General features: G+C 44.5%; 1 protein-coding gene across 1 annotated transcript in view; it reads right to left on the minus strand.

The window, feature by feature from the left end:
• Window positions 1-4,626: 4,626 nt before the first annotated feature.
• Window positions 4,627-27,164, minus strand: part of LOC124020471 (chemokine-like protein TAFA-4) — a 49,968-nt gene continuing 27,430 nt past the window's right edge. Inside the window, exons 4-6 of the mRNA XM_046335717.1 lie at window positions 24,042-24,197; window positions 8,305-8,429; window positions 4,627-5,825 (exon numbers count right to left, since the gene is read on the minus strand). Coding sequence (XP_046191673.1) covers window positions 5,814-5,825; window positions 8,305-8,429; window positions 24,042-24,197 — 293 coding nt within the window. The 3' untranslated portion in view covers window positions 4,627-5,813. The remainder of the gene's footprint in view (window positions 5,826-8,304; window positions 8,430-24,041; window positions 24,198-27,164) is intronic.

Raw genomic sequence — 27,164 nt, forward strand, 5'->3', positions numbered from 1 at the left:
CACCAAGTCTGGAACCAACAGGACCCTGAACAGCTTCTACCTCCAAGACATACGACTGCTAAATAGTTAGTCCAGGTAGCTAGTGGTTAGGTATTTAACTATCTGCATTGACCCTTTTTGAGTCTTTTGACTCATCACATGTGCTGCTACTACTGTTTATTATCTGTCCTGTTGCCTAGTCACTTCTTCCCTACCTATATGTACATGTCTACCTCAATCACCTCGTATTCCTGCACATCAACTGGGTACTGCTACCTCGTGTCTGGAGCTAAGCTATCATTACTCCTTGTGTATTTATTCCTGGTATCATTTTTCTATTATTTCTATTTTTTCTATCTGTTGGGAAGGGCCCATAAGTAAGCATTTCACTGTTTATGTCACGTGCTCGTTATGGCGCACACCTTTCACCATCGTTACATGCACCCGCGCGTCATCAGACTCACCTGGACTCCATCACCTCCCTGATTACCTTCCCTATATATGTCTTTCCCTTTGGTTCCTTCCCCAGACCTTATGGTTTCTGTTCCAGTATTGTCTGTATGTTGTTCGTGTTTCTTGTTTTATTTTATGTTGCATTTATTTATTAAAACACTCACTCCCTGAACTTGCTTCCCGACTCTCAGCGCACATCGCTACAGTTTACGCCTGTTGTTTACGAAGCATGTGACAAATATCATTTGATTTGTTTTAAGTGACTGACACTGACCAGAATACCAATCCACGCTATATTACATTTGAATAGAATAGTAACAGGGGTTACAATAATGTGTGTTCACTACATTCTACAATAGTAATATGCTCTCAGAATGAGCCATGCGTACTGTAGTATTGCTGACTAGAAATGTTCCAACAGTTTCCCAAGAAATAACAAATAATGGTTTTGACTTGTTGGTACATTACCTAATGTACCTAGTCACTCTGCCTATTTCACCTACTGCCTGAATATACAAGCCTTTTCTGCACCCCATGCAATAGAGTGGAGACGTTGCCCAAAAAATCATTAATTTGGTAAGTAAGGAAGAGGAATCAGCCATACTGGGTATTAATTATGAATAATGCATGCTACTTGTGTGTTGTTGTCACCGGTAAAAACAAAACGCTTGCTTGCAAACCTCTATTTTGCATAAACTGCAGTCATTTTCCTGCCTGTTTCTTTTGCTATTTATCTGTATTATTGCCCTGGGTTGTCCTGTTTTTGTGTTTTCTCAGGTCATGTGACACACTGTTTGACTATGATGTAGTATGACAGGAAATCCTCTTTCCACAAATTAGAGGCCTGCTAGATTCACAGGTGGTGAACTGCAAGTCATGTACAGTACATTTGTATTCACTGACGATACACAGTGGAAACAGACATACTGGCACGCACACATAAGTTGTGTTCATTATCGTGTGGCGTAGATCTGTGCTTTGCAGCTCATTTAAATGAACGTAATACTTTGCGTAATATTTTGCAGAATGATCTTATCATAATCTTTGAATCTAAATTCACCGTGTCTGTCATAACCCATACTGCTACGGGTTGAAGAGGCATTGTCTGTTTTCATTACGATGTTCTGAAGCTGTCACTCTGGTAAAACTCAGCATGCTGCGCTTGTCACGGACCTGAAAGAGTTGTGAGTGAAAATAGTGGTGTCCTCGGTTGTGCTGTGATTGATGTGATTTTACAGATGTACCATTTTCACAGTCACTATCATAAGCGTACACATGCAACACTGGAACACAAATGCAGACACATATGCAAACACACACACACACACCATGCACACTTCACACACCCTGATCATACCCCATCTGAATTACAAATGAGTTTTATTCTCTGTATCCCTCCCTGGCACACACAAACAACTCTAACAACAAATTCCTCTCTGACTGCTTAAATCCTATTGGACACGCTGGCAGTACCCAGTTAATATTCATATAGCTCCTGCACACACGCCCACTGCAGGGCTCTGCTTTATCGGTGCTGGTCACATTGGCACCTCTTCTGGCAGCGCCAAGGCTCCCGGGCTCTGGCCATGCTAATGTAGCAGCCTGCTCCAACAATGGCCCAGGTCAATGGAGCCTCCAGTCGCTAATTGCTTTGGTTTGGAGAGATAACAGAGTTTGATGACGCAGCAGCGAGAGGTTCTGGGAGCAGACCGCGAGGGGAGATGAACTTAATGAATCCTCAGTCACTCCAGCGTTAATAGCATTCCATCGCCGGCCACCACCGCCATGCAAATTCATCATAAAACCACCTGATTGTTTGGCATTTTGCAACGTTTGATTGAATTTAAATATCCTGTGTTGTTGTGCTTCTGTCATATATTCTGTGGTGGTTAAGAGAGCGTGACTTGCAATTAATGATCAGAGCATCACCTGAAGGCTAACCGGGTGGTTAGCCAATAGGATCATGTCCTACTATCATATATCCCTCAAGGAAATGTAATTACATGACGTGAATTCTTCATTCTTCTCGATGAAGAATGTACTGGGAATGTGGGTGTAAATAAAATGGACATCACTCTGCAAAGTCTGTTTGTCCATACAATGAATGTAATCATGCTCACTGTTAAGTTCCTTGTGATACTGGGGCCTACATTATACAATGTAAAATGCGCGATAGGTTTGTAGTTTCAAAGATATCAAGCGGTTTCCATCCATGATATTCCAATAACAGAGAGCAGAGCTGAATAGTCACGTACATTTCAGTGCTTATGACAGAATCACTTGCTCATCAGAAGATTACCATTCTCACTGAACAGAAAAAGCCCCACATTTCCAGAATTTGGCAGGAGAGTAGCTAATACAAACTGGACTTGACAATAGATGAATGAAAAGCCAAAGTAGCTGTGCTTCCTGGGTTGATTTCCCCCCTCAGGTTGTGATTGCCGTGGAGCGTGATGATGGACCAGTGGAGGTGCACGGTTTGCCAATGCAAGTGGCCTCATGGGATCTACTGAGCATGGAACATAAACAACAGCATACTTAAAATACGCTTCACAGTCTTGCTCTCTTTCTCACCCACTTCATGATCCCTCTCACTAACTTCAATATCTCTCCTCTCTCTACCACTCTCTCCCTCCATCACTCCGTCCTAATTCTCCTGTCTGTCTCTCTCTCTCTCTCTCACTGATTCTCTCATTAGCATGTTGATCTGTAGCTAGTTGAACTCCTTCATGTTGTGTTTGCTACTGTGAGTCCCGTCCTCATGGTCACCTGCCTCATAGGCTACCCGCAGAGATTAAAGGGACCAATCACTTATCACAATCATTTATCCTGCAATCAGACATTCAGTTCAGACACCTGCCCACGGAGAGACACTCTTTCTTTCTACTATTTAATGTCTTATCATGGTTTCTCACTGTATTCAAATCATTCAGTAAAAGAGAGGTGACTCTCAATAACCCATCTGGTTATTGAATGGGGCCAATGCATCCTGCACAGGGTTGTGTTCAGCTGTTGGCTATTGCCTAAAGCAGTTCCTCTATTTGCTGCAGACATGTCTCTGCTCCACAGCAGTGGTAATTGTATATATGGTGCACTGTGCAGTTTCCCAGTGAAATAATAGTGACCTGAGATGGGTTGCCTATGACAGTCGTCAGACAGGTCTCATCTCTCCCTCTCCAAGTCTGACTGAAGCTGCAGTGTCAGGCCCCGGCCACCAGGTAGCAGCGGCGCGCAAATTGTCCTCAAATGTTGATTTTGCTGCAGAGAGCCGTGTAGGACGGATCCAGACACCTGGCTCTTCTACAGCCCACAGCCCAGTAAACATCCCTCCAGAGAGCACGAAGATGAGGAAAGGAAGAGAGAGAGAATGGGGGGAGGAGGGAGAGAAAGAGAGGCATTCTGGCTTAATTTTGCACAGCAAACACAAGACATTAAGAGTACAAACAATCTACACTCTCTTCAAATTGTGTTTTAGTACTATATATTATTATACAATATGTTTTTCTGTGTGTGTGTGTGTGTGTGTGTGTGTGTGTGTGTGTGTGTGTGTGTGTGTGTGTGTGTGTGTGTGTGTGTGTGTGTGTGTGTGTGTGTGTGTGTGTGTGTGTGTGTGTGTGTGTGTGTGTGTGTGTGTGTGTGTGTGTGTGTGCAGGCACACGTGTGGAATTTAAATGTACCATTGGACTTGAGAGGGGGGGCAGAGTGTGGCAATGTGACAATAAGGCCCCTTATACAGTAGAACCTAAAAATACAAGTCAGTGGTCCCGGGAGAGGGCTAGTGCGATCCAGGCCTGGGTAATGAGAGAGTGGAGCTGCCACTAGCCCTGCTGTCCCCAGCTCCCTCTGGCCCATGGCTCAGCACTGGAAACGCAACAGCTCAAATAGATTTATCATAGCTCTCAAAGCAGCCAGTCTGAAGGGCCTCTCCACTCACTCTGAGAAGGGCAGCCATCACAGGCCTGGCCCCATGTCTGACCAAAAAGAGAGAGAGAGGGAGAGATGCAGAGAGAGAGATGGGGGGGTATGAGAAGATCGATGGAGAGGGAAAACATTTTTGATGAAAATGCAAGCGAACAGCAGCCTGTAAAAATAGAGCCAAAAATATTGTTTACAAAGATGGATGGAGAGAAGGATTAGTTAGAGAGTAAAAACATGTTATTTCCTTGTCAAACTGAAACATGACACAAGCAGAACCATGTTTTAATTGTTTATGGGCGCTCTATTTTACAGTGTACAGAAGAGATGTCACACAGGTATCGACTTTCAGCTTTCTAGACAGTCCACAGTTAGTGACAAGCAGTATTTAATACTCTTTAAAGGATTAGTTCCCACAAATGACACATTTACCTTCTTTTATGGAAAACTAGAAAGTAACCTGTAGATCTAGAGAGTCAGTGACCGACCAAATGATGTCCAGATTACTTGCTTGTTATCAATGAATCGGAGTATATAGTTAAATATGTTCAAAGGGAACTATACCTTTAGTCTGAGCCATGGAATAACTTGTAATAACCTGCAACTATACCAGAGAGAAGGGCTGAGTCATCTCTACAGCATCAGAGGCAAAACTCTTCAAAAAATATCTTCCTCTCTTTCATTTAATGTGACATCACCGGCAAAAGACGAGAAATAACTAGAAAAACAAAACATTCCTAAAACGGTCTTCTACTAGTGCAAAGATCTTACATTAAATGTTTTATACGTTGTTATGATCCTTCTTAGCAACCCTAATTAGAACTGTTAAATGAATGGAAATATCTCCATGGTAATGAGTTGACCCACGAGTAATTTGACGATAATTTGCGATTCACGAGTGATGTATTCCTCCCCTCATGAATAGAAAGTCCTCCTGATAAGAGCAGCGACACTCCATTCTATAATCAGAGTAGTTCAGGATCCAGTCCAAGAGCCATAGAAACACACACTGACACACTGTCTGCGGCTCTGGTGCCGGCACATCCACAAATGCTTCGTCAAAACAGCCATCGATTAAACTTCCTCCTCAGCCACTGGTCAAAACCACCTCTTTGGATGTCCCTATTTGTTTATTAACAGGCGAAACAGTCTTCAGATGCTCCTCAAAAGTATTCAGACGGAGTCTTTATCGTCCATAAAAGTATACACCCTTTGTTTCTATGAAGTCTATAGTCCATAGCAGTTTTCGGCATTACATTTGACACTGTATCTCGGTGTCTCGGTCCATCAGAGAGTGTTTTTTTAAATATGTTCTGTAGTTTTTGTCACAGCTTGGTATTATGAGATGACTTACAGTCTTCCGTCAGTCGGCAGTCTAAGTGTCAGAAATGAGTGCCGTCCTTTCTTTACATATGGAGTTAACGGTAGAGAGACTTTTTGATGGTCGCTGCTCAGGGATTCTCTTGCTATCGTGTGACCTACGAAAGAGAAAGCAAAGAACAGAAGATCAGCGAGTTGAACCAGTGACACAGAAACATACAATTATCTTTGAGGGACTTAGCAAATGACACAGCGTGCACATCTACGAAATAAAACCTCCCGACGCCCCCCTCCAATGATGGTAGAGGGAACAGACGTCTATGAACCTGTGTTTTTCCACCGTGTTAGTGATAACCTTCATTCTACAGGGCCATCAGGCATCTTACTACACCCCTGCAACGTGGGAGTGAGAGACAGACAGACAAAAGAAAAAGAAAGAGAGTTCGCGTGACACATTCACATCGAACACGGAGATAGATAGAGAGGGACAGAAAGAAGGTCACAGATAGAGCGAGATGGGGAGAGGGAACGAGTCGCTGGAAGGAACAGTTGCCGTGGAGTCGGTTTCGTTGCAGCGATCTCCTGAGACATCTGCCACCACGTCTCCTAATAGCAGTGCTCCTGTTCCACACTGAGCAAATGCAGAATTCATGTCCGTTGATGAGGCACGGTTCCCCCTCGCTCCCTCGCTCCCTCAACCTCCCTCAACAGCTGATTAGCTAGACAGTCAAAGAGGGAGAGAAAAAGCGATAGAGGATGGTGATGACTTATCAGTCTTTCAGTTGTTCAGAGACCCAGGGTTATTCATTCTAACGGCAGTCTCTTAGCGGCCATTCATCCTTCCGTATATCCCCCTCACCAATATAATTAGGACTTAAATTGAAAGCCTCCATGGATCCCCTAGCCATAATGCTTTCTAATGAATGTGACAGATGTTCTGCTGTTATTCCGTCTCTCTGAGTAATTACTCTTACAGTGCCTGTGTGCTCCTCACAACTGTTTTTCTTCTTATATTTCACCTGTGAAGTAAACCACAACTGCACCATCCCATAATACACACACCCACACCCCCGTAAATCAGTTGGTCCTGCAAATAACTTCCACACATCAAAATATTACTGTAGAACGGATGTGAAGGGCTTTCATTAAAATATATTTATCTCATATAAACAACAATGATTAGCATACTGATTGTCTGGTTTACTGTTACAGTCTGTACATACATTATGTGCAGCTTTGTTTTTTCCATGACATCCATTTTCCATCCCTCTTTCCAGATCTTTGCAAACATTGCTCACTTGGGGCTCCACAGACAATTGGCTCTTTTCTTCCATGGACTTCCCATTTATGTCACATACATTGGGGCTTTATTGGCTCTTTCTGACCAAACTATCCTGTATTTAGACGATTATCCTAATACACTACTGTACCTAAACTTCTAAAATATGAAAACAAGTGTAAGCTTCCTCATCTTAAAAGTGTGTTTTACAAGACATTAATTGAGACAAGATGCTGTATGGGAGAAAGGTTGTCAATTGAATTGACATCAAACGTTACTCAAGCTGGAGAGTGTGATAGAAATAGCAGGCTTTTCCTAAGTACTGTGTGGACCTCATGGGTTCCTCAAGCTTTTCCTAAGTACTGTATGGACCTCTTGGGTTCCTCAAGCTTTTCCTAAGTACTGTGTGGACCTCTTGGGTTCCTCAAGCTTTTCCTAAGTACTGTACTGTGTGTAAGTACTGTGTGGGCGTCTTGGGTTCCTCAAGCTTTTCCTAAGTACTGTGTGGACCTCTTGGGTTCCTCAGGCTTTTCCTAAGTACTGTGTGGACCTCTTGGGTTCCTCAAGCTTTTCCTAAGTACTGTGTGGACCTCTTGGGTTCCTCAGGCTTTTCCTAAGTACTGTGTGGACCTCATGGGTTCCTCAGGCTTTTCCTAAGTACTGTGTGGACCTCTTGGGTTCCTCAAGCTTTTCCTAAGTACTGTGTGGACCTCTTGGGTTCCTCAAGCTTTTCCTAAGTACTGTGTGGACCTCTTGGGTTCCTCAAGCTTTTCCTAAGTACTGTGTGGACCTCATGGGTTCCTCAAGCTTTTCCTAAGTACTGTGTGGACCTCTTGGGTTCCTCAAGCTTTTCCTAAGTACTGTGTGGACCTCATGGGTTCCTCAAGCTTTTCCTAAGTACTGTGTGGACTTCATGGGTTCCTCAAGCTTTTCCTAAGTACTGTTTGCATATTGATTCATGAAAGAATATTATTTTGTCATGATTTATATTTTGTCATTATCAAAGACTGTATTGATTTAATTGCTAATTAATAATCATAGAAGCTCAAGTATTCTTCAGTATCACCAAAGGAAAAAAATAGTGTCAAGCCAAGGAACCTCTCTCGCCCACTACTCTCTCTCTCTCTCTCACACACACACACACACACACACACACACACACACACACACACACACACACACACACACACACACACACACACACACACACACACACACACACACACACACACACACACACACACACACACACACACACACACACACACACACACACACACACACACACACACACACACACACACACACACACACACACAGAGAGAGAGAGAGGATGGAAAAGGGCCCTGTCCTCTCACCTTGGTGGTTTTGACTTTGTTTCCAGTGTTGCAGGACCAGCCGGTGAGGTCAGGGAGCACCTTACATTCCTCTCCCTCCATGCAGGGGTTCATCTGACACCACCACTTCTGAATCACGATGGAGGCTGGAGAAGAGGGTAGAGAGAGAGCACCTGAGAGGGTGGACAGTACAGGGCAGAGCAATGTGCAGAAGCAAACTGCAATAGGCACTGACACAGAACCTTTTCCTCTCACTCTGATTGTCCACTCATACTGCTCTGCCTTGTACTGTCCACCCTTCCAGGCCAGTCAGTGATCCATCACAGTCAGTGATCCATGGCTAGGCGGCCAAAACCAGGCGGGAAGATCTGTCTCTATCCATCTATTCTTCCTTCTTCACTACTGGGATGGGGAAGTCATGGTGTGTACTCTCGAGTACGTATCCAGATTTGATAGGCCAATCAATTAAAAGAGGCAAATGATTGTGGTTTAGAGGGAGTCTCCCATCGAGTCCTGTTTTACAGTCGATTGTTCCTCGGACATGGAAGAGAAGGGGTGAAATCTGCAGCAAAATGGGTTTTAAATGGAATTATGCAAAAGAACACGAGCAAATCCTCTCAAGCGTCGTGTAAGAACCCCCGACTGAGAGAGATAGAGATGACTGGAGGAGTTCACCAAGACTGCTTCTTTCCAATGAGAGAGGGAGTGAACGAATGCACAGAAAGAAAGAGAGAGGACAAAAGAGAGAGAGCGAGTGAGAGAGAGAGACATTGAGGGTGAAAGAGAGGAAGAGATAGACGCAGAGAGAGAGAAAAAAAAGAGAAACAGAGAGAGCATAAACAAGGGAGAGAAGATGACACCATTTACGAAGACTAAGAGTCCCCTTAATAAATTACGCTTAGCCTGGCAGGGCACTCCAGAGAACATGCTGTTATGATGCACGAGCTCAGTGGCAGTAAAGGGTTCTAAAACCCAATGACTGTGTAATGGTCGTTAATGTTGCCATTATGGTGTCTGCCGTGGTGCTTTACGCGACCACCATGTTATTTAGAGCTAATGAGCATGGCCTGAAGAAGAGCCATTAGAGTTGGAGCTCTCAGAGACTTCATCTCACGTTCTACGGAGTGGGCCGGGAGTCTGTGACATCGCAGACCTGCCTGTCATTCTGCAGAATGGACGGGAGTGGCTAATAGCTTATGATGTCATGGCATGGCCAAGGGCTGTCGGATGGATAGCAACAACAGAATACCTAGAATACCCAGAATACCTGACGAACTACGGTAATAAAGGGAATTCCTGAGAGGTGCCGACATGGACTAGTCGAGGATTTATATAGCCTGTTTCTACATCAGCAGTTGTCACAAAGTGCTCATACAGAAACCCAGCCGAAAACCCAGAAGATCAAGCCATGCAGATGAAGTAGAAGCACAGTGGCTAGAAAACACTCCCTAGAAAGACAGGAACCTCGGAAGAAACCTAGAGAGGAATCGGGCTTTGAGGGGTGAGCCAGTCTTCTTCTGGTTGAGCCCTGTAGACATGATAAGAGTACATGGCCATTAAGGCTACATTGTTTTCAAGATGTTCTAATGTTCATACTGTAGATGACAAGCAGGGTCAAATAACCTTTCGGTTCATCATAGGCTACCATGTAAGGTGCACTGCACTTACTCATCCATGTATCATGTCAGTCATGTATGCCAGTAAAGCAACTTAGTTTGGGATCTATGTCTGGAAATAAGAACCACATTTCTCAGAATCTCTTCTCCCAGAGACAGATGGCTATAACTGAGATCCATCTCTCTCCGTCAGCAGTCAGTGATTAGTCTGATAGTCTATCGACAGAACTACCACCATTAATTCACAGAGAGCGGAGCAGTGTGTCGCTACTGTAGCTATCATAGGACGTGCTACCTGTCCCAGACCTGCTGTTTTCAACTCTCTAGAGACAGCAGGAGCGGTAGAGATACTCTCAATGATTGGCTATGAAAAGACAACTGACATTTACTCCTGAGGTGCTGACTTGTTGCACCCTCGACAACTACTGTGATTATTATTATTTGACCATGCCAGTAATTTATGAACATTTGACCATGGCCATGTTCTGTTATGATCTCCACCCGGCAGGGCCAGAAGAGGACTGGCCACCCCTCATAGCCTGGTTCCTCTCTAGGTTTCTTGCTATGTTTTGTCCTGTCTGGGGAGTTTGTCCTAGCCACTGTGCTTCTACACCTGCATTGCTTGCTGTTTGGGGTTTTAGGTTGGGTTTCTGTACAGCACTTTGAGATATCAGCGGATGTACGAAGGGCTATATAAAGACATTTGATTTGATTTAGAAGCCATACTAAATGTGCCATTAAACATCTGACTACTATAGCTAGTTACCATGCAGAAGCCATACTAAACGTGCCATTAAACATCTGACTACTATAGCTAGTTACCATGCGGAAGCCATACTAAACGTGCCATTAAACATCTGACTACTATAGCTAGTTACCATCCAGAAGCCATACTAAACATGCCATTAAACATCTGACTACTATAGCTAGTTACCATCCAGAAGCCATACTAAACGTGCCATTAAACATCTGACTACTATAGCTAGTTATCATGCAGAAGCCATACTAAACGTGCCATTAAACATCTGACTACTATAGCTAGTTACCATCCAGAAGCCATACTAAACATGCCATTAAACATCTGACTACTATAGCTAGTTACCATCCAGAAGCCATACTAAACGTGCCATTAAACATCTGACTACTATAGCTAGTTACCATCCAGAAGCCATACTAAACGTGCCATTAAACATCTGACTACTATAGCTAGTTATCATGCAGAAGCCATACTAAACGTGCCATTAAACATCTGACTACTATAGCTAGTTACCATCCAGAAGCCATACTAAACATGCCATTAAACATCTGACTACTATAGCTAGTTATCATGCAGAAGCCATACTAAACGTGCCATTAAACATCTGACTACTATAGCTAGTTATCATGCAGAAGCCATACTAAATGTGCCATTAAACATCTGACTACTATAGCTAGTTACCATCCAGAAGCCATACTAAACATGCCATTAAACATCTGACTACTATAGCTAGTTACCATCCAGAAGCCATACTAAACATGCCATTAAACATCTGACTACTATAGCTAGTTACCATCCAGAAGCCATACTAAACGTGCCATTAAACATCTGACTACTATAGCTAGTTATCATGCAGAAGCCATACTAAACGTGCCATTAAACATCTGACTACTATAGCTAGTTACCATGCAGAAGCCATACTAAACGTGCCATTAAACATCTGACTACTATAGCTAGTTACCATCCAGAAGCCATACTAAACATGCCATTAAACATCTGACTACTATAGCTAGTTACCATCCAGAAGCCATACTAAACGTGCCATTAAACATCTGACTACTATAGCTAGTTATCATGCAGAAGCCATACTAAACGTGCCATTAAACATCTGACTACTATAGCTAGTTACCATGCAGAAGCCATACTAAACGTGCCATTAAACATCTGACTACTATAGCTAGTTACCATCCAGAAGCCATACTAGACGTGCCATTAAACATCTGACTACTATAGCTAGTTATCATCCAGAAGCCATACTAAACGTGCCATTAAACATTTGACTACTATAGCTAGTTATCATCCAGAAGCCATACTAAACGTGCCATTAAACATCTGACTACTATAGCTAGTTACCATGCAGAAGCCATACTAAACGTGCCATTAAACATCTGACTACTATAGCTAGTTACCATCCAGAAGCCATACTAAATGTGCCATTAAACATCTGACTACTATAGCTAGTTATCATGCAGAAGCCATACTAAACGTGCCATTAAACATCTGACTACTATAGCTAGTTACCATGCAGAAGCCATACTAAATGTGCCATTAAACATCTGACTACTATAGCTAGTTACCATCCAGAAGCCATACTAAACGTGCCATTAAACATCTGACTACTATAGCTAGTGTTGTCTTCCCCAATCCCTGTCTGTGTTGCTGGTCTCAGGGGGTGATTCTAAACGAGGTATGTGGGGGGGCCATGCCTAAAGGCTGGTTAGAGGATTAGACAGAGATGATGTCCATCCACCACAGCACTGACACGTCACAGGTCACAGCAGATTCAATTCATCTTTGAATACACTGCCTGTCTAAACATCAGGTTAAGTGTGTGTGTGTGTGTGTGTGTGTGTGTGTGTGTGTGTGTGTGTGTGTGTGTGTGTGTGTGTGTGTGTGTGTGTGTGTGTGTGTGTGTGTGTGTGTGTGTGTGTGTGTGTGTGTGTGTGTGTGTGTGTGTGTGTGTGTGTGTGTGTGTGTGTGTGTACTTAGCACCCAGAACTGGATGATACCACAGTTCTCCTTTGTTCCTTTTTGTTTCCATGAATCGTTGCTGTTGTAATGTTTCTGACATCATGTGGACAAAGATGAAACTGCAGCTGCTCTTTTCTGTTCTCCTACGGAAAGTCATGCACTGTGGGAAGTATCACCCATGGCAACGTAGAGTAAACTATCCTAACTTATATGTGTTTGTGTTATACTGTGCTAACAACATGTTGACAGCCACAAATTGAGTGTCCCACAAAACATTGATCTCTGCAGGTACGCGCACACACACACACACACACACACACAGTCATATAGGCTGTCTGCTGTCTGCTAAAAAAGGTCTTTATTGGTGAAAGAATGGATGAAAAACAGTGGCCCATCTGCTGCTAGCAGGTCTGTTTCCGTCTGTGTTCCAGGTCTAATGCGTGATAATTAGTTTTCACCACAAACAAAACATGACATAATATATTATGATTATGTTACATTCAACGCTAATGTAGGCTACGTGACCTGAGTAATGTAAAAATACAAATAGCAATAGATAATTAAGAATTCAACTTCAATTAGAGTTATGCTACCTCTCCCTACATATCTTGTAAACATAACAGCAGACAAGTCAGATTACTGTATGTATTTTTTTGTGGGCTACAATGACTAATTTTGCTCCCATTGGACGACAAAGCATAATACAAAACGCAACCAAGCATGAGGCTTTGAGAGTGTTCATCAAATAGTACTTAACAAAGGCTGGGGTTGAACTCACTGTGAATACAACTATGTGTTATTATGCATGTGTATAAATCATCATAGGTTCTGGGGAGTATGTGGCGGCAGGGGGTAGATGTGTGTGTGTGTGTGTGTGTGTGTGTGTGTGTGTGTGTGTGTGTGTGTGTGTGTGTGTGTGTGTGTGTGTGTGTGTGTGTGTGTGTGTGTGTGTGTGTGTGTGTGTGTGTGTGTGTGTGTGTGTGTGTGTGTGTGTGTGTGTGCATTTTTGCGGGAGGACAGGGGGTTCACATGTTTTATTTGTCTATTACGTTTATTTGGTAGGAACAATGTACAACAAATCATAAGTCTCAGAATATGAGAAGTGATGTGTTGCACCAGATTTAGCTGACAGCTAATTTCTACCGGCAGTCCCCATGTGTACTGTATATGAGCAGTCCCCATGTGTACTGTATATGAGCAGTCCCCATGTGTACTGTATATGAGCAGTCCCCATGTGTACTGTATATGAGCAGTCCCCATGTGTACTGTATATGAGCAGTCCCCATGTGTACTGTATATCAGCAGTCCCCATGTGTACTGTATATGAGCAGTCCCCATGTGTACTGTATATGAGCAGTCCCCATGTGTACTGTATATGAGCAGTCCCCATGTGTACTGTATATGAGCAGTCCCCATGTGTACTGTATATGAGCAGTCCCCATGTGTACTGTATATCAGCAGTCCCCATGTGTACTGTATATGAGCAGTCCCCATGTGTACTGTATATGAGCAGTCCCCATGTGTCCTGTATATGAGCAGTCCCCATGTGTACTGTATATGAGCAGTCCCCATGTGTACTGTATATCAGCAGTGCATGCATGTGGGAGCCACTATACATGTTGGATGTAAAAGCTTAACACTAATGGTTCTACGTCCTTACACATCATTTAAAGGCTATCTGGAGAACCTGCATGCTCAAACACACACGGTCGCACACATGCACACACACACGGACACACACATGCACACACACACGGACACACACATGCACACACACGGAGGGCATGGATTTCATTTGCTCCACTCAACAGGGGAGGACAGAAAGGGTGAGACAACTGGCTGACTTCCAAAATAGGATTCAGCAGCAGAAGCCCCTGTGGCGTACGAGTCGTTCCATTCACTGGACTCTCTGTACAGTCATAGCAGAAAAGGGGCATCCATCTCTTTCAGAAATGATTAAGTAAAAACCTATCTGTGTTCAAGTGCCCCACACGCACCAAGCATGCAGACAAATACACACACACACACAAACACACAGACACATACACACACAGACACCTGAACAATAGACTTGACAGATACCAAGATGAACTTAACATACTGTTTAAGCAACAAAAACAGCAAACACAACCCAGAAAAAGATAACTCCTCACAGGGGTATAGAAAGTATAGTACCAGTCAAAAGTTTGAACACACCTATTAATCAAGGGTTTTCCTTTATTTTTACTATTTCTACATTGTAGAATAATAGTGAATACATCAAAACTATGAAATAACACATATGGAATCCTGTCGTAACCAAAAAAGTGTTTAAAAAAATCAAAATATCTATATTTTATATCCTTCAAAGTAGCCTCCCTTTGCCTTAATGACAGCTTTCTTTGCACACTCTTGGCATTCTCTTCACCAGCTTCCCCTGGAATGCTTTTCCAACAGTTTTGAAGGAGTTCCCACATATGCTGAGCACTTGTTGGCTGCTTTTCCTTCATTCTGCGGTCCATCTCATTCCTGACCATCTCAATTGGGTTGAGGTCGGGTGATTGTGGAGGCCAGGTCATCTGATGCAGCACTCTATCACTCTCCTTCTTGGTCAAATAGCCATTACACAGCCTGGAGGTGTGTTGGGTCATTGTCCTGTTGAAAAGCAAATGACAATCCCAAGTGCAAACCAGAGACTGAGCATATCGCTGCAGAATGCTGTGGTAGTCATGGAGGTTAGGTGTGCCTTGAATTCTAAATAAATCACTGACAGTGTCACCAGCAAAGTACATTTTACATTACATTTACATTTAAGTCATTTAGCAGACGCTCTTATCCAGAGCGACTTACAAATTGGTGCATTCACCTTATGACATCCAGTGGAACAACCACTTTACAATAGTGCATCTAAATATTTTAAGGGGGGGGGGTGAGAAGGATTACTTTATCCTATCCTAGGTATTCCTTAAAGAGGTGGGGTTTCAGGTGTCTCCGGAAGGTGGTGATTGACTCCGCTGTCCTGGCGTCGTGAGGGAGTTTGTTCCACCATTGGGGAGCCAGAGCAGCGAACAGTTTTGACTGAGCTGAGCGGGAACTGTACTTCCTCAGTGGTAGGGAGGCGAGCAGGCCAGAGGTGGATGAACGCAGTGCCCTTATTTGGGTGTAGGGCCTGATCAGAGCCTGGAGGTACTGAGGTGCCGTTCCCCTCACAGCTCCGTAGGCAAGCACCATGGTCTTGTAGCGGATGCGAGCTTCAACTGGAAGCCAGTGGAGAGAGCGGAGGAGCGGGGTGACGTGAGAGAACTTGGGAAGGTTGAACACTAGACGGGCTGCGGCGTTCTGGATGAGTTGTAGGGGTTTAATGGCACAGGCAGGGAGCCCAGCCAACAGCGAGTTGCAGTAATCCAGACGGGAGATGACAAGTGCCTGGATTAGGACCTGCGCCGCTTCCTGTGTGAGGCAGGGTCGTACTCTGCGGATGTTGTAGAGCATGAACCTACAGGAACGGGCCACCGCCTTGATGTTAGTTGAGAACGACAGTTTGTTGTCCAGGATCACGCCAAGGTTCTTAGCGCTCTGGGAGGAGGACACAATGGAGTTGTCAACCGTGATGGCGAGATCATGGAACGGGCAGTCCTTCCCGGGAGGAAGAGCAGCTCCGTCTTGCCGAGAGTTCAGCTTGAGGTGGTGATCCGTCATCCACACTGATATGTCTGCCAGACATGCAGAGATGCGATTCGCCACCTGGTCATCAGAAGGGGGAAAGGAGAAGATTAATTGTGTGTCGTCTGCATAGCAATGATAGGAGAGACCATGTGAGGTTATGACAGAGCCAAGTGACTTGGTGTATAGCGAGAATAGGAGAGGGCCTAGAACAGAGCCCTGGGGACACCAGTGGTGAGAGCGCGTGGTGAGGAGACAGATTCTCGCCACGCCACCTGGTAGGAGCGACCTGTCAGGTAGGACGCAATCCAAGCGTGGGCCGCGCGAGGAGATGCCCAACTCGGAGAGGGTGGAGAGGAGGATCTGATGGTTCACAGTATCGAAGGCAGCCGATAGGTCTAGAAGGATGAGAGCAGAGGAGAGAGAGTTAGCTTTAGCGGTGCGGAGCGCCTCCGTGATACAGAGAAGAGCAGTCTCAGTTGAATGACTAGTCTTGAAACCTGACTGATTTGGATCAAGAAGGTCATTCTGAGAGAGATAGCGGGAGAGCTGACCAAGGACGGCACGTTCAAGAGTTTTGGAGAGAAAAGAAAGAAGGGATACTGGTCTGTAGTTGTTGACATCGGAGGGATCGAGTGTAGGTTTTTTCAGAAGGGTGCAACTCTCGCTCTCTTGAAGACGGAAGGGACGTAGCCAGCGGTCAGGGATAAGTTGATGAGCGAGGTGAGGTAAGGGAGAAGGTCTCCGGAAATGGTCTGGAGAAGAGAGGAGGGGATAGGGTCGACGGGCAGGTTGTTGGGCGGCCGGCCGTCACAAGACGCGAGATTTCATCTGGAGAGAGAGGGAGAAAGAGGTCAGAGCACAGGGTAGGGCAGTGTGAGCAGAACCAGCGGTGTTGTTTGACTTAGCAAACGAGGATCGGATGTCGTCGATCTTCTTTTCAAAATGGTTGACGAAGTCATCTGCAGAGAGGGAGGAGGGGGGAGGGGGAGGAGGATTCAGGAGGGAGGAGAATGTGGCAAAGAGCTTCCTAGGGTTAGAGGCAGATGCTTGGAATTTAGAGTGGTAGAAAGTGGCTTTAGCAGCAGAGACAGAGGAGGAAAATGTAGAGAGGAGGGAGTGAAAGGATGCCAGGTCCGCAGGGAGGCGAGTTTTCCTCCATTTCCGCTCGGCCTTCCGGAGCCCTGTTCTGTGAGCTCGCATTGAGTCGTCAAGCCACGGAGCGGGAGGGAGGAGGACCGAGCCGGCCTGGAAGATAGGGGACATAGAGAGTCAAAGGATGCAGAAAGGGAGGAGAGGAGGGTTGAGGAGGCAGAATCAGGAGATAGGTTGGAGAAGGTTTGAGCAGAGGGAAGAGATGATAGGATGGAAGAGGAGAGAGTAGCGGGGGAGAGAGAGCGAAGGTTGGGACGGCGCGATACCATCCGAGTAGGGGCAGTGTGGGAAGTGTTGGATGAGAGCGAGAGGGAAAAGGATACAAGGTAGTGGTCGGAGACTTGGAGGAGTTGCAATGAGGTTAGTGGAAGAACAGCATCTAGTAAAGATGAGGTCGAGCGTATTGCCTGCCTTGTGAGTAGGGGGGAAGGTGAGAGGGTGAGGTCAAAAGAGGAGAGGAGTGGAAAGAAGGAGGCAGAGAGGAATGAGTCAAAGGTAGACGTGGGGAGGTTAAAGTCGCCCAGAACTGTGAGAGGTGAGCCGTCCTCAGGAAAGGAGCTTATCAAGGCATCAAGCTCATTGATGAACTCTCCGAGGGACCTGGAGGGCGATAAATGATAAGGATGTTAAGCTTGAAAGGGCTGGTAACTGTGACAGCATGAAATTCAAAGGAGGCGATAGACAGATGGGTAAGGGGAGAAAGAGAGAATGACCACATGGGAGAGATAAGGATCCCTATGCCACCACCCCGCTGACCAGAAGCTCTCGGGGTGTGCGAGAACACGTGGGCGGACGAAGAGAGAGCAGTAGGAGTAGCAGTGTTATCTGTGGTGATCCATGTTTCTGTCAGTGCCAAGAAGTCGAGGGACTGGAGGGAGGCATAGGCTGAGATGAACTCTGCCTTGTTGGCTGCAGATCGGCAGTTCCAGAGGCTACCGGAGACCTGGAACTCCACGTGGGTCGTGCGCGCTGGGACCACCAGATTAGGGTGGCAGCGGCCACGCGGTGTGGAGCGTTTGTATGGTCTGTGCAGAGAGGAGAGAACAGGGATAGACAGACACATAGTTGACAGGCTACAGAAGAGGCTACGCTAATGCAAGGAGATTGGAATGACAAGTGGACTACACGTCTCGAATGTTCAGAAAGTTAAGCTTACGTAGCAAGAATCTTATTGACTAAAATTATTAAAAATGATACAGTACTGCTGAAGTAGGCTAGCTGGCAGTGGCTGCGTTGTTGACTTTGTAGGCTAGCTGACAGTGGCTGCGTTGTTGACACTACACTAATCAAGTCGTTCCGTTGTGTGTAGTAGTTTCTACAGTGCTGCTATTCGGGGGGCTAGCTGGCTAGCTAGCACTGTTGATTACGTTACGTTGCGTTAAAAGAACGACAATAGCTGGCTAGCTAACCTAGAAAATCGCTCTAGACTACACAATTATCTTTGATACACAGACGGCTATGTAGCTAGCTATGTAGCTAGCTACGATCAAACAAATCAAACCGTTGTGCTGTAATGAAATAAAATGAAAAATGTGATACTACCTGTGGAGCGAAGCGGAATGCGACCGGGTTGTTGAGTGCGGAAGTTCTATTCAGTAGACGTTGGCTAGCTGTTGGCTAGCTAGCAGTGTCTCCTACGTTAAGGAAGACAAATAGCTGGCTAGCTAACCTCGGTAAATTAAGATAATCACTCTAAGACTACACGCTCTAAACTACACAATTATCTTGGATACGAAGACAGCAAAGACAACTATGTAGCTAGCTAACACTACACTAATCAAGTACCCCCACACCATCACACCTCCTCCTCCATGCTTCACGGTGGGAAGCACACATGTGAAGATCATCTGTTCACCTACTCTGCGTCTCACAAAGACATGGCGGTTGAAAGCAAAAATCTCAAATTTGGACTCCAGACCAAAGGACAGATTTCCACCGGTCTAATGGCCATTGCTCGTGACTCTTCTTCTTCTTGGTGTCCTTTAGTAGTGGTTTCTTTGCCACATCTCGACCATTGAGGCCTGATTCACACAGTCTCCTCTGAAAAGTTGATGTTGAAATGTGTCCGTTACTTGAACCCTGTAGAGCATTTATTTGGGCTGAAATTTCTGAGGCTGGTAACTCTAATGAACTTATCCTCTGCAGCAGAGGTAACTCTGGGTCTTCCTTTCCTATGGCGGTCCTCATGAGAGCCAGTTCATCATAGCGCTTGATGGTTTTTGTGACTGCACTTGAAGAAACTTGCAAAGTTCTTAACATTTTCCACATTGACTGACCTTCATGTCTTAAAGTAATGATGGACTGTTGTTTCTCTTTGCTTATTTGAGCTGTTCTTGCCATAATATGGACTTGGTCTTTTACCAAATAGGGCTATCTTCTGTATACCAACCCTACCATGTCACAACTCAACTGATTGTCTCAAACGCATTAAGGAAAGAAATTCAACAAATTAACTTTCAACAAGGCACAGCTGTTATTTGAAATGCATTCCATGTGACTACCTCATGAAGCTGGTTGAGAGAATGCCAAGAGTGTGCAAAGCTGTCATCAACGCAAAGGCTGGCTGCTTTGTTGAATCTCAATTTGAAAATCTTTTAAAAATATGTTTAACACTTTTTTGGTCACTACATGATTCCATATGTGGTAGTTCATAGTTTTGATGTCTTCACTATTATTCTACAATGTAGAAAAAAGTCAATAGTAAAAAAATTAAAAAAGTAAAACCCTGGAATGAGTCGGTGTGTCCAAACTTGACGGGTACTGTAGATACTTGCTCAGATCTACACTCACATTGTCACACATACACACACAGACACACACACATATGTGCACACACACGCACACAAACACATACACACAACTCTAACCCTGTCACACAGCCAATACAAGTGAATTAACCCCCCTCCGGTGGAGGGTTCAAAAACACAGCACCTTAAGACGAGTTCTCCGCCATCGGAAGCCAAACTCAGCGATAACAATCTAAATCCATTCACGCCGTTCTGTTAGAATGAAATGGCTTGATTTACACCCAAATTGACTCACACTGGTAAAGCTGACTTTGACACGGGTTAATGTTGTATAATAATGCAGTATAATCCAGTGCTGGCACCGACCGCCAATCTCTCCACGTGGACATCCCCACGGTGTGTCCTGATAAATGGAAGTGATCTTCTTGACCTCTGCTTATTGGTCGTTATGAATTCAACCCCATAGACTGGATCTAAGAGCTGCCCAGCAAGGAGGAAGTCATAAGGGGGCGTTCCACTCTCTGCTTCCAACTCCAACACCGCCTTTATTAACCAACACACAGCTAAAGACAGTCTCCAGTAATTCCCATATAAAGCCCGAAGGGAATGTGCTTCAAGATGAACCGAAGAAGAGAAGAAAAGAGGAGATGAAGAAAGCTGTGAGATTCTGATACTGTGAGACAGAAAAATGTCAGCCGTTGGTCTTTAACAAGCTGGCTTAATGATATCAGGTCAGACTTCACAACACCCAGTAATGGAGCACAACATTCTGCCCTACACAGGCAAACCGCCGTAACTACACTTTTGATCAAAATTGACCAAAATTCTGTACAGCCACACATTTTCAAAATGCATATTTATCGAGAGAGGTGTGATGAATGGTGTGCTCCATTACTGGGTGCTGTGACTCATCACACCTCTCTCAATAATATGGTTTTTCAGAATGTCTTTGCAATGAAGAGCTGTTGGAAATTGATGTACAGTATTTTACAGATAATGGAGATGTCCCTCATCTAAACCTTACCACACTCATCACTGGTATTAAATTAAAAGGTGAGGGGACGGAGATCTGGCTGGTGACAGTAGGGACATCATTCTGCCTGGGGATACTTTATAACTCTGAGCTGTTAGGCCCAGTGGAGACAGTGTGACTGTGGTAAACAAGACATTTTTACTGCTTTTCACCTTTACAGTCATTATCTATCTAACCATATAGGCCTACATACATTTAGGGAGGGAATGAGATTGAGAGATAAAAAAAGAACTGTACTGTTACAGCATATGTCTATTTTTCAGTTTATAAATTGTCACAACAGTGCATTATTCAGTGGGCAGATGGCCCCCAGAAGGCTCTCTCCAAAGGGCTATCTCTGAGACCCCTGACCTCTCCCGAGGGTCACCGTTAAACACAACAGCACAGTGGAGTCCTCAGGGCTCCTCTTCAGTCCAGGCAGCTCTCTCATATAGAGAGGTATCCCAAGAGGGACTAAACCAGAACAAAATGGAGGATACTGGAAAGAGCCTCTCTCTGTCCATTGCCTGGGAGGACACAGTGCCTCACACAGCTCTAATGATGTTTAATAGCTATGTCCGCAGTGGAATAGCTCTCTAGGGCATTTTCTTATATTAGGAGGGTTAGACATGTGGGATGTAGTGAGGGGTAAGGGCATTTCTGTGTATTGAATGTACTGTATTTGTATTTTTTCAGGGATTTTGCAGCTTTCTCCAGAATTCTCATTTATGACATTTTTGGCTCTAAACCAATATCTAAGATACTTAAAAATATATTTGTATTATTTATATTTATTAAGTTTCCTATCAGGTAAAAAAAACAAAGATACATGAGAAAACTAGCCTTGGGTACCAGCAGGCACATATAAGACAAATGGCTGTTGAACAGTGCCCTCTATTGGTCAGTCATAGGAACTGTACCTCATATGTTTAAGGTGAGGGAAAAGGGATACATTTACATTTTAGTCACTCTTTAGCAGAAACTGTGAAAATGCATTCATATGACCATACATAGCGTGGTCCCTATGCAATAGTGTCTGCAAGTATTGTTGAACATTGACAATGTTACAGTAGTTTGCATAAAAAAATACAGAATTTCCAAATAACAACTGCACTTTACTGCAAGATGCTTTACGATAAAAATCTCCCATCATTACTATACGCTTGTTATTCATATATAGTACAATGGAAAAGCCCCCATCCAAGGTCTCCACATCTGTATCTGAGACATGCAGCAGCTATGTGACTGGAAGTTCAGTCTGCACTGGAACTGAGCTGACCAGCGCAGAACAACCTCTTTCTTAGAGCAGGAGAGAAAAGAAAACATGGAAGAAGCTAAACAGAGACATTAGAGCTAGAGCCTGAGGTTACTTCACCAGTCCCTGCAGGTCTGTCTCGGTTCTGTTTGATTCATCCTCTCCGCTCACATATGGGACAACTATCTGTTTCCCACTGGGGGGGGGGGGGGTAATTCATCTGGATTGGCTGTGCGACAGATTTAGGGTGTGTGTGTATATGTGCCAGGGGATAGGGAGAAGTGGAGGCCTGTCTGATGAGGGTCAGTTGACACTCAGAGGCTCTGTCTCTCCCTCAAGAGCGGAAACCCTCAACGCCATAGACAGGCAATGCGAGGTCGATCAAAATGACTCCTGGGTTTTCTCTCTCTATCGTCGCTAAGACAACACCATCCCCTTCATAACTCCTCGCCTTGCACTCTTGTTCCATTTCTCCATCTTTCTCTCTCTCTCTCTCTTTCTCTCTGTCTCTCTCACATACACACACACAAACTCACACTTTTGTCCCGCAATCTTTTTCTATAATGAAATGTAATCTATTTTCCTAAGGGTTTTATTTGTGGAAACCTGATTCAACAATATTGAGTCTAGAGATATGACAGGGTGCGAGGGAGCAGAAAATTATTTTTCTATTACCATCTGACATACTGTATGGTCGAAAGGTCTGAATTGATGTGAAATGGAATGCTTTCCCAATTTAAATGAGCCCTTTTAAATTGTGTTTTTTTTTCAGGCTTTGGGCCAAACCTTCGGAGGCTGCCAGATGTGCTATATTTCCCTGTCCTTTCGTATTCCTCTAGAGGATAAGAGAAGGAAGGCGACACTGCAGAGTGATCTTCCATTACCTGCATTAGCCTGCTGTGGCCCGAGCCTTTAATGTTACATGATCTACTATAAACAGGATGGGGGACAGGCTGCACCATAGATAAATCCACACCCACTTTATCATGAAGTAGAGAACTAAAGCACTTTGTGAGACTATTAGTGTGTGTGCCAGCTTCCTGTCCATGCAGGAAGTGGCTTAGTCTGGCTGTGTGGTAAATATTTCAACAAGTCCTTCAAACACAGGTCTGATGGGATCTACACTGTCAGAACAGCTTCTAAGACTACGTTGGTATACATTGCTAACATCCATGTATATGCAAATTAAAATAAATGACACCCACATGCCAGTGGAGGCTGCTGAGGGGAGGACGTCTCATAATAATGGCTGGAACAGAGCAAATGGAAACCATGTGTTATATGTATTCGATAACATTACACTATGTTTGTTCCAGACGTTACCACGAGCCCGTTTTCCTCAATTAAGGTGCCACCAACCTCCTGTGCCATATGCACACATGTACACACACACACACACACACACACAAACACACACACACACATACACACACAATAGTCAAGTGTGATCGCACACATATCCTTTAGGGGGTTGTAGGGCCGGTATGAAATAAATAGAGCCCGCACACTCATAGGATCCACCAAGTACCTCTATTGATAAACAAACAACATATCAATCCTGCAAGGATCTTCTTCAGGTCACACACACATAATGTCAGTTTACCTTCCACACAGGATGGCCTGGCTCTGGTTGTGCCAGCGACCTGGCCTGGGAAACAGGAGCACTTGACGGTCTGAGAGCGCTCCTCAATCTTGTTCTTATTACAGCAGCGGTGGATGGCCACCACCTCACACGTCCCCTGCTTCACCTGGTAGGAGGCTGAGAGACAGAGAGAGGGAGGGAGACAGAGAGAGTATTCAATGTGGTTGCAGTAGTACAGTAGTATTTCAACATATACATTTAAAAAAGCATCTTATTGAAATACAAGAAAGGAAAAAGCCACCCTTGAGTATTCGGAGTTTATACAATAGAAAAAACTGTTGAATTATTTACAGTTGTATAAACACCAGGAATTATTCTAAAGATGCAGACAGTTTCACTTTCAATATAAGAACATTTATGCCAATATTTTGGTCCATTCTTAGCTCAACAGCATCATTAACATTAAACACCTGCCCTTTCATTGTGTGCAGGGTTATCTTGTAAAGAAAATCCCACTAACATTATTTAATTAAGTAAATAAACAAACAAAAGGTTGGTTTTCAGTGGAATTCTCTAAGTCAAAATGATGAACCACCTGAAAGCAGTAGAGAAACCACGTCCATATTGTGTGAGGCAGCATTTAACAAGCATCTGGAGCTCTGTCCTGCTCTCTGCTGGAGTTCCACCCAAAACACAATACCCCAAACTCTCCACATAATGAAGCTTAACAGTTTTACTCTTCTGTTTAACTCTCTAGATTGAACTTCCTGGGGGCTATTTCTTATTGATGAATGTAACTTTAAGCAGTTTTCATTTCAACACAGATGCCTTGTGTGAGTTTACAGTAGTCCACACTCAATACGTTTAAACATGCCCAACAAACTGTCTGTAAATGTTCAAAAGAAACCCACTTACGGTATGTTACATTTACTGTTAGTCAGATTTGTTGAAAAGTTCAACCCTGAGTTGAATGACCTTAGTAAGCTAACCTTCCTAACACACACACACACACACACACACACACACACACACACACACACACACACACACACACACACACACACACACACACACACACACACACACACACACACACACACACACACACACACACACACACACACACACACACACACTTCGACAGGCCGAGGCCCCTCTCATTCTGATTTCGAGTTTGCTTGTTCTCTTCTCCAGAGAACCCTCTCAATGATCCCTTGGCCTCATCCCTCTGTTTTCATTTCCCCAGGGGCACAGGGGACTGGTGGATTATCCCTATACATGCACACCCACATATATCCGAGGCAGGGGAAAAAAATGAAACCATACTTGGAGCATGGAGATATTGAAGAAATAAGGAATGCTGCTGAGACAGAGAGATCTATTCAACAGTGAGAGAATCTTTGTCAGTATGCACTATCTACTTAATAATGCGGTCACACACCATCCAATTTCTTCCATCTATCTCAAAAGCAAAATTCCCTTCAAAAACCATCCTCTTGTTAGTGTGGCATCCTGTACCACAGTCTGCATACCAATGCCTGGGTAAGACAGGGTTAGCTAGTGCCCCCATCCAGAAAACAAGCGTCTTGTTAGTGTGAGACTACCACAAGCAAAATGAAACAGAGAGAGGGGGAGACCTGTGCGTGTGCATGTGTGCATGCACATGTGCATGTGTGTGTGTGTGTGTGTCTGCGCATGCGTGTGTGTGTGTTGCAGGGAGCTGGGGAGGCGGGGGCGGGGGGATCTGTCATAGGCAGAAAGGAGAACAAAGAGCCTGCTGTCTCCTGGTGGCATAATGAGGTCACAGGGTCAGAGCAGCATCTCTCTCCGTCTCTCTTCTTTAATCCATTCATTTTTCTCTCTACAGTGTTTTCCTCATCCACCAATCTATACTGCATGAGTCTACATCCGACAATTCAGCCTGAACTTCTGAGTGTTACCCAGTGTATAGAGACAAAGTAGAGCATTCCATAATGCATGCATATCTTTTGATGATCGGTAACTGTAAAGTAACCTCTTGTCTTGACCTTCCCTGATCTGTAAGGATGATTCTGGGATAGTGGCTTGAGTCAGAGGAGTCCCAGCAGTATCACAGCAGTATCGCAGCAGTATCACAGCAGCATCACAGCAGTATCACAGCAGTATCACAGCAGTATCGCAGCAGTATCACAGCAGCATCACAGCAGTATCACAGCAGTATCACAGCAATATCACAGCAGTATCACAGCAGAGTATCACAGCAGTATCACAACAGAGTATCACAGCAGTATTGAAGCACTCTGCTTCAACCATCTTGTTCAAATCAAATCAAATTGTATTAGTCGCATGCGCCGAATACAACAACACCTTACAGTGAAATGCTTACTTACGAGCCCCTAACCAACAATGTCATTTAAAAACATTATGGATAAGAGTAAGAGATCAAAGTAAAAAGTTATTAAAGAGCAGCAGTAAAATAACAAAAGCGAGACCATATACAGGGGGGTACCGATACAGATTCAATATGCGGGGCACCGATTAGTTGAAGTAATATGTACATGTAGGTAGAGTTATTAAAGTGACTATGCATAGATGCCAACAGAGAGTAGCAATGGTGTAAAGGGGGAAGGGGGGCACTGCAAATAGTCTGGGTAGCCTTTTGACTAGATGTTCAGGACTCTAATGGGTTGGGGGCAGAAGCTCTTGGACCTAGACTTGGCGCTCCGGTATCGCTTGCCGTGCGGTAGCAGAGAGAACAGTCTATGACTAGGGTGGCTGGAGACTTTGACCATTTTTAGGGCCTTCCTCTGACACCACCTGGTATAGAGATCCTCGATGGCAGGAAGCTTGGCCCCAGTGATGTACTGGGCCGTACGCACTACCCTCTGTAGTGCAACCTATCAAGATGCTCTTGATGGTGCAGCTGTAGAACCTTTTGAGGATCTACGGACCCATGCCAATTCTTTTCAGTCCCCTGAGGGAGAATAGGTTTTGTCGTGGCCTCTTCACGACTGTCTTGGTGTGCTTGGACCATGTTAGTTTGTTGGTGATGTGGACACCAAGGAACTTGAAGCTCTCAACCTGTTCCACAGCAACCCCGTCGATGAGAATGGGGGTATGCTATGTCCTCTTTTTCCTGCAGTCCACAATCATCTAATTTGTCTT

This window comes from Oncorhynchus gorbuscha, linkage group LG03, assembly GCF_021184085.1.
Source record: "Oncorhynchus gorbuscha isolate QuinsamMale2020 ecotype Even-year linkage group LG03, OgorEven_v1.0, whole genome shotgun sequence".
Taxonomy (NCBI): domain Eukaryota; kingdom Metazoa; phylum Chordata; class Actinopteri; order Salmoniformes; family Salmonidae; genus Oncorhynchus; species Oncorhynchus gorbuscha.